Raw genomic sequence first — 16,456 nt, forward strand, 5'->3', positions numbered from 1 at the left:
TCACGTGTTGGGAAGATATCGCAGCCGTCGGCGTCCTCGTGCCGCACCTGATCAGTGTGCACTATTGTACGGGGTTCTGTATTCTGTGGACAGATTGTGGACAGGAGCTGGTTAAGGGGATCTGTAGTATGTAAAGTATATTATATATAGCATGTAATTTTTTGCAGTTGGGTTTAATTAAAAATTTTACTGTTTTGCCTTTACCGGCTCTAGCTTTGTTTTCCTGCACATTCAGCTTTGATGTGATCTGTGGTCATAAATCCCCTGACAGTAGTGAAGAAACCAATAAAAAGTTACAAACCCTCCTCCTGTCGGACTGGATGAACGAGCTCGCTGATGGATTCGAAGATAACTCATTCTGCAGCCAACAATGGTGCAACACCAAGTCTATAGAAGACAAACGGTGCAATATGTTTAATTATACCCAATAGCAAAAAAAAATTTTCCGTAAAATGCATGCATTTAAGTGGGGAAAAAAATTGCTGGAGGACTGACCTTTACTAGTTTGTTTAAAACTTTTTTTTTTTTTCTTTTTCTCAGCTAAAATGGGAAAAACAGGTCAAGGCTGAGGGAACCCCACTGACCAAGTATTACACCAGTTGGAAGAAACTTCGGGAGAAAGAAATCCAACTAGAGATAAGCGGCAAAGAGAGGGTAAGTCTCCATAGAGAAGGTCGTATAGTGTTCTCTCTGAGCAGGGGCCACCACAAGCACAGAATATTACATTATTTCACTGGCTCGATGCCGGAGTGATTTTCATAGTTTGGCACTAATATAGATGGTATTAAATCACTTCAGTCCCTAAGATAAACCCTCCTGGCAGCTGACTGGAAACTAAGGACTGATGTAGCCGTCCGTGCAAATCGGTCCGAGCACGATCCGGTCGTGTCTCTCTCCATCTGAGTGTCAGACATATATCATGCTATGACTCTCGGGTCGGGAGTGCCGCAGCCGGTCTGTTCTCAGACTCTGTTCAGCTTTGGGAATATGGCCATAGAGGATAAGCGTTCGGATTTCTTATATTGATATGTTGGTGCCTTTGTTCAGGATGTGTACATTTGATTGTAGGTGGTAAAGAAGCACAGAATACAGACCGAGATCTTTAAAAAACCAACCATAAAACGGATGCGTTGTGGAAATGCATCGGTTGTATTTCCCTTCCCAGACTCGGCAGAGCGAGCAATTTGGTTCAGGGACGTCATTGATCAGCAAGTGTCTTTCTAGAAGGAGTTAAGAGCTCGGCCGCGTCGTCTGCATGACTCTGTCACGGGATTTCAGCGCTTATTTACATAATGCTAATCCATCGCAGGAGCCAACGGCTCAAGGGATTAACGGGGTATAAATCCCGGCTGTGCGTTGTCGGTGTGCTCGGCATCACCAGCAGGGGGCAGTGTTCTCTCTCACAAGATGGCAGCAGGAATGGCTGTGCGGAAACTGAGCACGCAGCAGGTAAATATTGCCATGTGCTCGATACCTGCGTAAGGAAACATATGCAGTACTGCGACCACCAGCATGCACATCCGATATATCTCAGAACGTTTTCTGAACTGTTGAAAATTCTGCACAAGACTTTATTGCTGGTAATTTCTCTGTTCAGGGGATTCATTATAAAAATTATTAGGAAATTGCAAAACATCTATAATTGATCTAACCAGGAGCCTTTCTCTTCATGACAGCAACGGTTCTTAAAGGGTACCTATCGTTTTATAAAAAACGCTATGGTCCTGCAAATTATTGTACCCAACTTTGTCAGAAGTTGTGACAATCTCTAGAATAGAGGTCTCAAACACGTGGGCCGCATGCGGCCTCTGAGGCAGTCATCTGCGGCCCGCAGTGCAGTGCACCACATGTCTCACTCCCTGAGGCAGGTAAAAGGGGGAATGTGCACATTCAGGCTGTTCTGTGTGGCTGTGCACAGGACCTGGGATGAGGTCACAGGAGGGGGAGGAGTCAGGGGTCACATGATCAGAGGGCTCAGTGTATGCAGGACGCTGCTGTCTGTTAAGGTTGCCATGGTGCTGGATGTGGGTAATTCTCTGTGTGGGGTCAGGAGGGATTTACAGGGTGGATGTAACGGAGCCGCACGTGTGGACGGAGCAGAGCGTGTATTTTGGCATGGGAGGCGCCCCATTTGAAAGTTCGCACCAGGTCCCATAACTTTGTAGTTACACCACTGCTTATGCTAGAAGAGAGGAGGACTGCGCCGCTCCGTAGTGGCTGTGGCCCTGTGTGATGACATCCCTCTGGCGCTGTGTAATGACATCACGCCAGCGCGCAGAGAGCGGAGGTGTGACTTTCCCCCCATTCCTGGATTTTGCAGGTGACTGTTGCTGTGTGTGTACAGCGAGATGATAGCGCCGGCTCACATGCAGTGCCAACACTATCACCCGCTGAAGTAAGCTGTACATCGCAGCTGACAACCTATTTGAACGGCCACGATCGGTATTAGCACCGATCACGGCTGTTAAACCCTTTAAATACCGCTATCAATTGTGGCTGTATTAAATTTGAAAGGAATGCGGCCTGCCAGCTTAAATATTTTTTTTTTATGTGCGGCCCATTTACTCTCCCGGGTTTGAGACCCCTGCTCTAGAATGAAGGCGTAGGGTTGCCGCGGCTGAGCGCTGTGACCCCGTGCTCAGATTGGTGGTGCCGGGTACTTCTTCGGGAGACCAATGCTCAGTGGAAGGACTCGTATACTTTCTATGGATCAGTACACCGCACACTGGACTCTTCACGAAGAACCCATCAATGCCTAATGGGCTCGGCACTCAGTTCTTCATTTTAAAGGGAAGCTGTCAGCACAAAATGACTGTCCGAACTAAGCACAGGTGCTCGGTGCAACTTTGGCATGGCGGAGCAGCTCAGGGCACCTTCCCACTTGTTTTCTCTCCATCTCCATGTCCCTCTATTTTGATTGACAGCTCTGGTCAAACATGTAGGTGGGAAGATAGATTGAACTGCTCTGCCATGCAAAATTTGCAGCAAGCGCATCTGCTTGGTTTGAACAGTCATTCTCTTAAATAATAAATTAAAATTAAGCGTGCAGCAGCACGTCATTCGCCTCTTCACCTTCCCTATAGCTGCCTTGAGTTTCCATGAGGGATCTATAAACCAGTGATTTCAACCTCTTGCTTAACAGCTGTTGCAAAAATACAACTCCCATCATGTCCATACTGTATGATAATTCTGCAGTAGGGAATTGTTATTTAAGCAGTTCCCTATATATTTGCTGTATAATCCAGCAGATGATCCCTTTCTGCAGGAGAGTTTGGGCTGTCCAGTTTGGAAAAGCGTAATCAAATCCCAAAGTTCGACTACCAAGATTTTTTCCAGCCTTGCTTTATCAGTCTTTGGCCTGTCAAGCCGAATCCCGTTTGTCAGAGAGGAGGGGGTGCTGTGCTGCTCATTTTTTCCAAAGGCGTCCAGACCCGAATGTCTTTATCACACACTCCGTCCTAACCCCTCTCTGCGTCAGCGTTCCCGTACAGGCTGTGTGTGCACGCTGTGCTGATTACGGGGGCGCTGCAAACGCTCGACGAGCGGAAACATGCAGGAGAAACGCGCGTCTACGAGGCGTTCATTTTTCCCACAGTATTCGCTTTATTTATCTTGCACTCGTTTAAAAAAAAAAGTTGGCTCTTCCCATAGAAATACTAAAAAAAAAAAAAAAAATTGACATACCGATGCATCCGTATTTCTGGAATCTTCTACTGGACAAAAACTAATGCAAAATTGTGGCAAACAGCTCCTGCTTTTTATAATTATTTTATGCTATTTTAAGGTAATAGTGTGTTTAAAAAAAGGCACCCCTATAAATGGGTGTAAATATGCAAACAAGAAAAGGTGGAGGAAAGTCAAATTCCCAGAAAGCCGCCAAATGGAGACGGACTGTTGTGTTGGTTTTTGGCTAATTACAGACTATATGGGCGGGTAAGTCCGCATTAAATCGGGATATATGCAGTATATATTGGAGGATTGCCGTAAATTCTGAATATGAAACCCAGAAAATGTACATTAGCTTGAATAATAATAAACAGATCACGGCGCGTTCTACGGCCTTACTTTCTGCACCATTTTCCAGTGGTCGTATTTATAAAGATGATTTTTTTTTTTTTTTTTTGTCCTTATCCAATTCCTCCACAGAGTGCGGATCTAGGTTTGACACAGTTCATCTTCTTTTTTTTTTTTTTTTTTCTTAGCTTATGGCTTATCTTGGGTATCTCTGGTTTAAAGGGACTTTGTATTTTTAGGCCAGTTTTGGTCCCATGCAAGGTTTGTTGTGTTAAAAAAAACAAAAAAAAACCCTTACTCGCCCTACCCAGGTCCAGAATTGAGTCTCCGCCTCTCCCATTGTCTTATTGTCTGCAACTTGTTGCATCATTCGCACGAAGACTCATGGCTGTACTAGCTCAAAAGGGTGCTTCTACTCAATGCTGAGCAAAGGGTCTGAATACTTATGACCAGGTGATATTTCAATTTTTCTTTTCTAATAAATTTGCAAACAACATTTCTACATTTGTTTTTGTTTTTTTCAGTTATGATAGGGTGTAGAGTGTATATTAATGAGAAAAAAAATGAACTTTTTTGAATTTACCAAATGGCTGCAATGAAACAAAGAGTGAAAAATTTAAAGGGGTCTGAATACTTTCCGTACCCACTGTGCATACAGTTTTGGCCAAAAGTATTGACACCCCTGCAATTTTGTCAGGTAATACTCACTTTCTTCCTGAAAATGATTGCAAACACAAATTCTTTGGTATTATTATCTCCATTTAATTTGTCTTAAATGAAAAAGCACAAAAAGAATTGTCCTAAAGCCAAATTGGATATAATTCCACACCAAACATAAAAAAGAGGGTGGACAAAAGTATTGGCACTGTTTGAAAAATCATGTGATGCTTCTCTAATTTGTGTAATTAACAGCACCTGTAACTTACCTGTGGCACCTAACAGGTGTTGGCAATAACTAAATCACACTTGCAGCCAGTTGACATGGATTAAAGTTGACTCAACCTCTGTCCTGTGTCCTTGTGTGTACCACATTGAGCATGGAGAAAAGAAAGAAGACCAAAGAACTGTCTGAGGACTTGAGAAACCAAATTGTGAGGAAGCATGAGCAATCTCAAGGCTACAAGTCCATCTCCAAAGACCTGAATGTTCCTGTGTCTACCGTGCGCAGTGTCATCAAGAAGTTTAAAGCCCATGGCACTGTGGCTAACCTCCCTAGATGTGGACAGAAAAGATAAATTGACAAGAGATTTCATCGCAAGATTGTGCGGATATTGGATAAAGAACCTCGACTAACATCCAAACAAGTTCAAGCTGCCCTTCAGTCCGAGGGTACAACAGTGTCAACCCGTACTATCCGTCGGCGTCTGAATGAAGAGGGACTGTATGGTAGGAGACCCAGGAAGACCCCACTTCTTACCCCGAGACATAAAAAAGCCAGGCTGGAGTTTGCCAAAACTTACCTGAAAAAGCCTAAAACGTTTTGGAAGAATGTTCTCTAGTCAGATGAGACAAAAGTAGAGCTTTTTGGGCAAAGGCATCAACATAGAGTTTACAGGATAAAAAAAGAGGCATTCAAAGAAAAAAACACGGTCCCTACAGTCAAACATGGCGGAGGTTCCCTGATGTTTTGGGGTTGCTTTGCTGCCTCTGGCACTGGACTGCTTGACCGTGTGCATGGCATTATGAAGTCTGAAGACTACCAACAAATTTTGCAGCATAATGTAGGGCCCAGTGTGAGAAAGCTGGGTCTCCCTCAGAGGTCATGGGTCTTCCAGCAGGACAATGACCCAAAACACACTTCAAAAAGCACTAGAAAATGGTTTGCGAGAAAGCACTGGAGACTTCTATGGTGGCCAGCAATGAGTCCAGACCTGAATCCCATAGACCACCTGTGGAGAGATCTAAAAATGGCAGTTTGGAGAAGGCACTCTTCTAATATCAGGGACCTGGAGCAGTTTGCCAAAGAAGAATGGTCTAAAACTCCAGCAGAGCATTGTAAGAAACTCATTGATGGTTACCGGAAGCGGTTGGTCGCTGTTATTTTGGCTAAAGGTTGTGCAACCAAGTATTAGGTTGAGGGTGCCAATACTTTTGTCTGGCCCATTTTTGAAGTTTTTTGTGAAATGATCAATGTTTTGCTTTTTGCTTCATTCTGTTTTGTGTTTTTTTCATTTAAGACAAATTAAATGAAGATAATAATACCAAAGAATTTGTGTTTGCAATCATTTTCAGGAAGAAACTGAGTATTATCTGACAGAATTGCAGGGGTGTCAATACTTTTGGCCACAACTTTATATACATATACACGTCTAGGTGACCCAACTTTCCGGGAAATGGGAAACCCTTTTAAATGTATATTTTTATATTGGACACTATATAACCGTAACATAAAAGAAAATGGCTCCATGGAAAGGATTATAAGAGCACATGGAGCGCTATATGGCGACACACACGGTGCCCCCGGCTCCGTACAGCTGTGTGGCCGAGACTTGTGGACATTAGACCTCCAGATCTAATGAGCCTGTCGGTTTCCCGGAGAGCGCGGGCGTCAGCAGCGCGGGCGGCTGCTCTGGTAGATGTGACGGCTGTCTGCGGCGGCGCCCGTACACGGTTGTGCGTAGGTGAGTGTGTGAGAGCTTTCGTCTCTCGTCAGCGCTAATAATTACCGCGCTAAGCATTTTTCCTGGAGCTTCTAACAGCCTCTAATGACGCCGCTGTGGAAGGGTGGCAGCAGTCGTTAGCTCCTTCATTAAGAGCAGCAGATTAACGAGCGGAGGGCTCAGCTACTTCAATAAGAGGGAAAAAAATAAAATCGAGGAAATAAAAGATGCCGGCCTGGGAGCCTCTCGCGGGGCTTCCTGTTATCTCATTATCGTCTGGTTATTAACGAGGGGTAGCAGCGATCTGACAGGAGAGAGGGGGCCGCCGATGAATCCCCCTTTGTGTTCTGCAGATTACATAATCCTATTTTTCATGCTGACTTTCAGAACCGGATGGATCAACAGTTGTACCCTTTCTATAAATGGCGTATATTTTTTTGGTGCCTGACTATTTAATTAATTTTAGAGGGTTACCTATTCAGAGTCCCGGGCATCACTCTTTTTAACCATTTTCTATTTTGCCTCAGGTTTATCGTGTACATTAACTTGTGGGGTTTTTGGAGAGGATCGTTGAAATCCTCCCTCATTCAGCATTCTGCTGGTAAAATCACTCGCGGATCACTGCAGTTGCCAATTGGGAGAAGTTTTTGCCGCCTAACCGCTTTGTGTCTACTCGTACCCCCAATGCTTTTCCGGTCTGAGTAATGATTAGTGATGAGTGAGGGTGCTTAGATAAGGTGTTAGAGCATGCTCATGCGTTAAATAGAGTGTCTTTGGAGTGCTCAAATACTATCTTTGAGTCCCAGCGACTGCATGGCTTAGCCTACATTGACATACCCTCCAGTAGATGGCAGTAGAGGGCAGCTTTCCTCCTTTAGAGAAGAGCAAATTTGCATATTTTTTTTCCCAAGGAGCATTGCCTGGCCTATAAGGAGAAGCAAAGACCTCGACCAGCTCTGTATTGACATGGGTCAAAAACCTTGAAACATCTGTCTGTAAATTACAAGCAGACCTCCGCGCATCTCCCTAGGTTAGGTCATCAGTGTTCGGATCGGTACGCAGACTACAACCCCAGTACGACCACCAGTGATCAGCCGCTAGCATCTCTGGTTGCTCCACATTGATTGGCGCCACATTCAACGTTTGTTTTCAGCCATGGCCAGAGCTGATAGCAGCTGATCCATGGGGGTGCCGAATGTACGACCCCCAACGATGTGAAACGTATAGGTCTTCAATATCGTATGCGAGGGGAACCCCTTTAAGGATTGATCAAAGAGCCAAATTTCTTTCTATGTATGCCCAACTTTTGCCATTCTACCCAGATAATTCTTCTCTTGTCTCTATGTAGAACAGGAAGTCTTTTTTCCTGCATTTATCATCCCCCTCTTCAACTCCTGCCTCACCTGCTCCCTTCTCCTCCTGCCAGGGTGTTTTGTAGTGATTGCTCGTGCAGGGAAAATTGACCTCCTGTTTGTACATGGAGCTTGGAAAGATTCAGCTAGTCTGTTTTCAATCACATGATGTCATAGACCTAATGGAAAACAGATGAATTAGCCAGGTAGAAAGGAAAATGAGCAATTGTAAGTGCACAGCGCTATATAATATGATGACTGCAATATATTAAGGCCGGTTCACATTTGCGAAGTCCGCAGCGTCGGCCTGCGCACGGCCGCCGCTAAGCCCCGCCCCCTGCCGCGCCTCCGCCGGTAGCTCCACCTATCGGCGCATGACTCTGCATGCGTCCTGCGTCCCCTATCTTTATCACTGGGGACACAGGCCGTGCGCAGTATGCGTTTGGCGGCGCATGCGTCCTTTTGACGGTGCGCCGACCAGCGCCAAACGCAACCTGTTGCAATTTGGTTGCGCTCAGCGCACCGTCAAAAGGATGCATGCGCCGCCAAACACATACTGCGCACGGCCTGCGTCCCCAGTGATAAAGATAGGGGACGCAGGACGCATGCTGCATCATGCGCTGATAGGCGGAGCTACCGGCGGAGGCGCGGCATGGGGTGGGGCTTAGCGGCGGCCGTGCGCAGGCCGACGCTGCGGCCTTTAACGCAAATGTGAAACCAGCCTAAGAGGATGCAAATGTGATAGGAGGAGGAGCTCTTCTCGTGTTATGGCATGCTATACATTGTGCCTTGTGGATTCGCAGTTGAGAAATGATTACTACATTCCGTGCCTTTTCTATTTTTCAATGGAGAGCGAAGAAGGAAAAGGGTTAAAAAAAAAAAAATTTGTGATTTCATAATTTTTCAATCATTATCTTGAACTCTTTAATTATCCCTTTAAAATCCTTGTCAACTCTACGGAGCTTAGAGGAGATACTTTGTTAAAGGGAGTCTGTCAGCAGAAAATGTCTGTTCAAACTTAGCACAGGTGCTTGGTGCATTACAGCGCGGCCAGACAGCTCAGTGCTCCCAGTTTTTCACCTTTCTCTTCCTTGATTGACGGCGCTGGCCTTACAGGAGTCAGAAGAAAGGCAGTGATGGACTGAAGAAAAAGTAGGTGGGAAGGTGTATTGAGATTCTTAGCCACACCAAGGGTGCATCAGGTGCCTGTGCTTGGTTTGAACAGTCGTTCTCTGCTGACAGGTTCTACGGTAATGTCTTTTCAGCTGCTCAACAACAGTAGATCGTCCACTCTTCGATGTATCAGAGTAGGTAAATGACATGGATGCGTTTGTTTCTTTATTTGCTCTCCTATTGATGTGGGTTTTTGTTGTTGCTTTTTTTCCCCTAGATGGAGGACTTGAATCTCCCAGAGATCAAGAAGAGAAATATAGAGAAGAAGGTAGAAGATAAGAAAGCATTCAAAGACCTGTTCGAATCTGACAGCGATTCCGAGAGTGGCACAGGGGGCCTGTCTCTGAAAGGTGAGCAAAGATGAATGCATTGGGATAGCGACCCCCGGTGGTGAGGATTGTCCTAGCTCTCGGGTCTCTTTGTAACCACTTGACAGCAAATGCAAACTTTTATTATCTTTACAGCCGAGGAGCGAATCCTATAAGAAAGTGTTTGCCCTACTTGAGACATTGATTTAGAAAGCACTTGTGTGTTGGCAGGGGCAGGCGAATGCAAAAAAAAGAAACAACATTTTGCCAATTTTCTACGAGCTGCTGGTAATTGCTGCTGCAGACTGTCCTCGCTATCTGGGGTTGATGAGTCTTTAATTAGCCCAAAAGGAAAGCAGTTTTGGGCGGCGTATTCTTTAAGGACTATTATTGTGCGCCTCCTCAGCTTTTGGACCCTAATTTGAAACGCAATTACGATACCAATGAGCCTAATGCAGATGTGAAACCTGGCTTAATGGCTGTCGACGGGCCTCATGGAGGAAGATTTACTTGGCCAGGAAGCTGTTTATCTACATTGATATGGTTCACACACAGATGTAAGATTAGTTCAGCAGGAATTTTTGTATATTTATCTAGAAGAGCATCTGTGAGGTTGGACACTGATGCTGGACAAGGCTCGAAATCTGTTATAGTTCATCTCAAAGTTTTTTGTTGTGGTTGAGGTCGGGGCTCAAGTTTTCCAAACGTGCTTTACACCACTCCATCCGACTTCCAGCATTGTGCTTGGTGATGTAAGGCCGCATGAATCTCCCAGCGGGGCTCAATGTTTGTGATGATGTTAATACCAGAGGAGGTTTGGACTTTGCAGTTATGGAGTCAGCAGAGTGTTAGTGACTTTTCTGCCCTCTCCTCCTCATCACTCGGCCCCCCGTTCTGTAACGTTACGGGTCTCCACTTTGTGGCTGAGTTGCTGCGGTTCCTTCCACTTCCCAATAATGGGTGACTGGGGAAGATTTAGGAGGAAGAAATGTCCTGAACGGACTTGTTCTTCTTGTGGCTTCTATTACAGCACCGTGCTGGTATCGGTGAGCTCCGCACCACCGGCCATTCTGTCGCATGTTAGTCAAGGCAGACTTCATCTCAGAGGGCCGGGGGCAATGGTACTAAAGGAAAAGTCTGAATTCACTGACTAAAACAAGTTTCTCTATACATCTCTCCACATAGATGCAGGTCCAATTGTGGTAATACACTATCAGACCTTTAATGCATTTCCTGAGGATACGTACACATATATTTTGTTATTTTATCAGTCCTTGCTCTCTAGGTTTGGTCTTATTGGTTTTTAGGAGGACACTCTTCTGATCATCATGTCTCGTCCTAACTTAATAGTTTACAAATTGGTCCAAAAATCATATTGGACCTCGGTCCTCTCTCTGGCTAGTTCTTAAAATCTGCTTTTGCCAACGTTATAATTAGTGATTTAAATTAGGTGTTCACATTTTAAAGGGGTATTCCCATCTCCAAGATCCTATCCCAATATGTTGTAGGTGTAATAATAATCTCAATACACCTTCCCACCTACTTTTTCTTCCGTCCATCATCTAGCTAATCAGAAGATCTATACTTCATTTCTATGTCGCTTACCCCAAGTGCAGGGCATTGCAGTAGCTTTAGATATGCATGCTTACAACCACTAACGACTAAATAACGAACTGTCACTATATGAGTGGTCATAACCATGGATACTGAAGCTACTGCAATGCCCTGCACATGAGATAAGCGATATAGCTAATCAGAAGAACTATGCAACAATTATAAATTATGAAGATGTCCTTTCTGCCTTCCATCAGCAAGCAGTGGTACAGTTGAAGAGTCAATGCAATTATTAGTTATAAATCTTCTCTGATTCACATGAAGAGTCAATGCAATTATTAGTTATAAATCTTCTCTGATTCACACTGCCTGTCTGTATTATGGTCTGTCAGTACTGTGTTCTGTTTCATCAGTGTGCTCTATGTAAAACAACCTAATACTGCTCTTTCCTGCCTCCTGCTTGTTACAACTTATAAGGAGTAACCTATCACAAGCAGGAGGAATCACTTAGCTGTGTGACCTAAAACTTCTGTTCTATCCTATCACTTGCTGCCACCATATAGAACTCGGAGCACCGCAAGAGACTCTGCTTCAGACTCTGGCAAGCCTGAGGCATCATGGAAATGTAGGCTGCAGGACTTTGCACACACCTTCATCTGAGGAACTATTTGAGAGGTGAAGCAGGATATCCCATGAATAGCTGTTCAACTCAACCTCTTAATAACGCACCACCTTCAGTATTACGTGTAAGGCTAGTCCTTTGCAGCTTCTTCTTTTACACCAGGATTTCTCTATACCTTAGTTTTCTGTATCTTGCACTTATGTTTTATTGTTTTCTATACTCTTATGATCTTGTTTTCTTCCCTGTAATTCGTTTTCAGTCTCCATCTTTGCATTCCTTTTTCTAGTCGTCTGTGGGGTTTGCAGATTTTGAGATAAATCTCATCTCTTGAACATTCAGAAAACTTTGTTCCGTAGACTCTCTTCTCTGAGGGGGGTCCTCTTTATTCATCTGATGATGTCACTGTAGCCCGACCCCCCCCCCCCTGCCCACACAGCAGCTTATATGCCGTGCCAAAAATCTGTTGTTAATTGTGTCCGTAGGTCCCACACAGGCCTCTCTGACCGCAGGTGGACCTTCCATTTGTAGCTTATGACCCCTTAGGGGATGAGAGATAATTTGGAACATCTGTCCTCAATGGCCCGGACTGCAACATGCTGCAAAGATTAGACGTCAGATGTCCGCTCTCCGTGCACGGTATGGGAGCGCTGCACTGAGAAATAACCAGGGGAAAGGCCGCCCCAGTCACAGATTGGCTTTTGTGAGAACTGTCACTGTTTCCAGCTGTATATGAGAATGTAGACCTGGATTTATACTGTTATACATGGGAATTGCCAACTCATTGACCGTGTAGGTATTCTGGCACAATCCAGGGGCCCTTTTACGAATCTACAGTGCACCAGCCTTTAGTTTTTACAGGTTCCCTTATAGAAAGCTGAACGGTAAAGAAAAAGGCACCTTCAAAAATCAGAGCCAGGGAGGTAATTCGGTTTGAGAGGTTCTTTATATTTATTTTTTTACTTGCAAAATTATTACTAATTTTGCATTTTATTTATGTAATATTCTTTAGGCCTTGTTTAGGCAAAATCTCTCTCTGATCCTATGGATACATTTTTGCTGAGTTCTCTGCCTTCTGCTGGTCCGGTATACTCTGTAGGTATTCCATAAATCATAGAGTGTGTGTGTGTATGTATATGTGTATATGTGTGTGTGTGTGTGTGTGTGTGTGTATATATATATATACACCCACATTCCCACACATATGCATACACATATGCACATACGCATATTATATATATATATATATAATTATGCAATGTGCACATATAAGACATCTCCTCGGAAGACGCTGGTGACAGATCTGTGCCGGAGCACACCGTGCAGCCAGGGCTTATTAATGGCTCTTCCAGCACCGCCGGATGTTCTCCTCGTCAGGTAATTAGCAGAGAGGAGTGGGCAGCTGGAGTATCCGTGAGAGCCTCTCTAATGAGCAGCGTGCGAGTGCTTACTGACGGCGCACTAATGGAAGCTGGAGACCTGGCTCGTTACTCAGCCCACGTTTACCCCGAGCAGGGCTCTGTAGGTTTCTCTCCTCACCGCTTCGCACTGATTGAATCCCTCCATTCTTTTCACACATCACCTGTTTTAAAATACCAAATTTTTTTTGGATTTTTAAAAATTTTTTTCTTCTGTAATATGTCACTCCTCCTTCATCCCCGATGATCTTTCTGTCTGTGTTTTTCCTTTCATGCCTCTCGTCTGGTCTCTCGAGCATTTCACGGTGTTACGCTCTCTCATTCAGGAACATTCTCGCTTCCTGTCATCCAGACTTGGCATTCGCACCCTGCCGGATTTATGTTTATCAGGACACTGCACGCATAACACATCCTCCTCGTTGTGTGGAGCGCTTGGTTCCCCTGGCCTCATCTGTGCTAGTCTGCAGTGTCGCCCACTCTAGTGCTCTTGTGCACCGCTGCCGTATTACACGCTCCTGACTCCCATATTTCTGCCTAACCAGGAAGATTTTCCTTCTATATCTGGGGCAGTTGGGGCTTTAAAGGGGTTATTACTAGTGATGAGCGAGCATGCTCTGATAAGGTGCTATCTGAGCATGCTTAAGTGCTAATAGTGTGTTTGAGTCGCCGCGGCGGCATGTCTCGCAGCAATTCCACAGCTGCAACACATGCAGGGATTATCCAACAAACAGAACAGCCGTAAGACATGCAGCCGCGGCGGCTTGAACACTCTACTAGCACTCGAGCATGCTCTGATAACGTCTTATCCGAGCACGCTCGCTCATTACTAGTTAACTCATTTTCCATTTCAGGATCACACCATTCTGCTGCCTCCCGGTTTCTTGCATGCCGGGAGGGCGGTGTGGCCCTAATGATTGACAGTTCAGACTGGCGGCATGGCTAAGCCTTCTGCTTCATCCATGTTCTCTCTTATGCTAAATGGGTAATGTTGGCCCCTGCTTGCAGCATAGGAGGGGCCTAGGAGCTACATTCAGAGCAGCACTTAGGCTATAGCAAAGAGTTTGTAAGAGCTGTGCTCATTAACTAGCAGACCAAAGCCACCTCTGATCACACTGCAGTGGTGGCTGGTAACCTAGGCAGCAAACAATAAATCTAAAAATCTCTTCATGCTTGAGAACGGAGCGTATTTTTGATAACAAAGTGCAAAGTTGCTCGTTTTTACATGATGAGACCACTCCCTTTCATAGAGAAGCTCGGGAGAGGGACAGAAGCGCACACAGATTAAGGCTATACAGTCTGGTGAAGGACTAGTGAAAGCGATGTTAGCGTTGTGTGCAGGCCCAACACCTATAAATGCGTGGAAAGCCGCTGCCCCATTCCCGGGAGAAGGGGTTCTTCCAGGCGTATAATGGTGAAATGGAAACAGTCACGTTTCCAAACTTAGGTTTTTATACATTGAGAAAGGCACCAATCCAGCACAGAAACGCGTCGGTATTAATATAAACCGCTTTGAAATCCCAAGGCTCTTTATTTCCATCTAAACTTGGCACTTTCTTGAATAATTTCAACCCAATGTTAAATTTCGAAAAGAATAAAATTCTTGTATTGACCTCATTGGCTCGGCCACTAGCGGATGCTCAGCCTTACTAGATGAGGAAAACTGTCTTTTTTTTTTTTTTTTTAAATTTCTTTACGAACCACCACTGCGACCCCCTTTAGTGCTCATAAATTGGATCCACAACATACATAATTAATTTTCTTTCTTATCAGCAAAGTCAAAATCGAAGAGCGGGGATGATTCATCTGAAGAGGTCTCTGATCTGAGCAGCGAAGGAGAGGAGGGCGAGTACGAGGTGGAGGACGACAATGACAGCAGCGATTTCGATGGTAAGATCTAGAATCTGTTAACTAACAATCCATGCCTTTATCGGCTGATGAGTAGTGATGAGCAAATGTGCTGGGATAAGGCGTTACCTGTGCATGCTTAGGTGCTAACCACATGTTCTTCTACGTGTTCGAAAAATGTTTGTGTCCCCGTGCCTGCATGTCTTGCGGCTGTCGAACTGGCGCGGGGTTCTCGAAACGTATTTCTAGAGCATACCGAAGTCACTTGGTTAGCATGGTCTCTGTTAAAATAAAAAATAGTTTTATACTCACCTTCCGACGGCCCGCGATCTCCACTCCACGCGCCCGGCTTTGTGGTCCCAGTAATGCATTGCACGAAACACCGCTGATGACGTTGCGCTCTCGCGAGAGTGAAGTCATCTCCGGTCTAAGGCGGAATGCATTACTGGGACCGCGAGGCCGGGCTCGTGGAGTGGAGATCGCAGGCCGTCGGAAGGTGAGTATAACCTTTTTTTATTTTAATTGTTTTTTTGTTAGAGCGAGCACGCACGCACGCACGCACACACACACACACACACACACACACACACACACTGTGTGTGTGTATATATATTACATTTATATTATCTAATATATAAAGCTCAAGTGTGTGTATGTGTGTGTGTGTGTGTGTGTGTATGTCTGGGATTGGCATCCGCACCGTCGCAGCTACAGCCACAATATTTGGCACAGTCACACGTCTGGAGAGTGTCCTAAGCTATGTTGTGAGGTGAAATTTTAACCCCGCGCGTTACAATTCACCAAACAATTTTGCCCCATCTACATAATGGGAAAAAGTGTGTATCAAGCCCCGCCCCTCATTATGATGTCATAATGGTTGCCATAGCGACGCTGATGTCATCATAGGTTGCAACCCCGCCGCTGATTATGACGTTATAATGGTTGACTATGTGATGGAGGATGTGAGATGGGTATATGGGCACTGGACTATGGGATGGAGGATATGTATGATGGGTATATGGGCACGGGACTATGGGATGGAGGATGTGTGATGGGTATATGGGCACGGGACTATGGGATGGCGGATATGTATGATGGGTATATGGGCACGGGACTATGGGATGGAGGATATGTATGATGGGTATATGGGCACTGGACTATGGGATGGCGTAAATGTGTCATGGGTATATGGGCACGGGACTATGGGATGGCGGATATGTATGATGGGTATATGGCACGAGACTATGGGATGGCGGATATGTATGATGGGTATATGGGCACTGGACTATGGGATGGCGGATATGTATGATGGGTATATGGGCACGGGACTGTGGGATGGCGGATATGTATGATGGGTATATGGGCACGGGACTGTGGGATGGCGGGATATGTATGATGGGTATATGGGCACGGGACTATGAGATGGCGGATATGTATGATGGGTATATGGGCACGGGACTATGGGATGGCGGATATATATGATGGGTATATGGGCACGGGACTATTGGATGGTGGATATGTATGATGGGTATATGGGCACGGGACTATGGGATGGCGGATATGTATGATGGGT

General features: G+C 45.2%; 1 protein-coding gene across 2 annotated transcripts in view; it reads left to right on the top strand.

The window, feature by feature from the left end:
• The window catches only part of NOC2L (NOC2 like nucleolar associated transcriptional repressor), a 108,997-nt gene that overhangs the window by 87,231 nt on the left and 5,310 nt on the right, over nt 1–16,456 (top strand). For both annotated transcript variants that reach the window (XM_073585348.1, XM_073585347.1), the window contains exons 16-18: nt 541–654; nt 9,357–9,489; nt 14,809–14,925. In XM_073585348.1, the coding sequence (XP_073441449.1) occupies nt 541–654; nt 9,357–9,489; nt 14,809–14,925 (364 nt within the window). The remainder of the gene's footprint in view (nt 1–540; nt 655–9,356; nt 9,490–14,808; nt 14,926–16,456) is intronic.

The sequence above is a fragment of the Dendrobates tinctorius genome, unplaced genomic scaffold (assembly GCF_039654945.1).
Source record: "Dendrobates tinctorius isolate UK_male_01 unplaced genomic scaffold, ASM3965494v1 ptg000086l, whole genome shotgun sequence".
NCBI classification, from domain to species: Eukaryota; Metazoa; Chordata; class Amphibia; order Anura; family Dendrobatidae; genus Dendrobates; species Dendrobates tinctorius.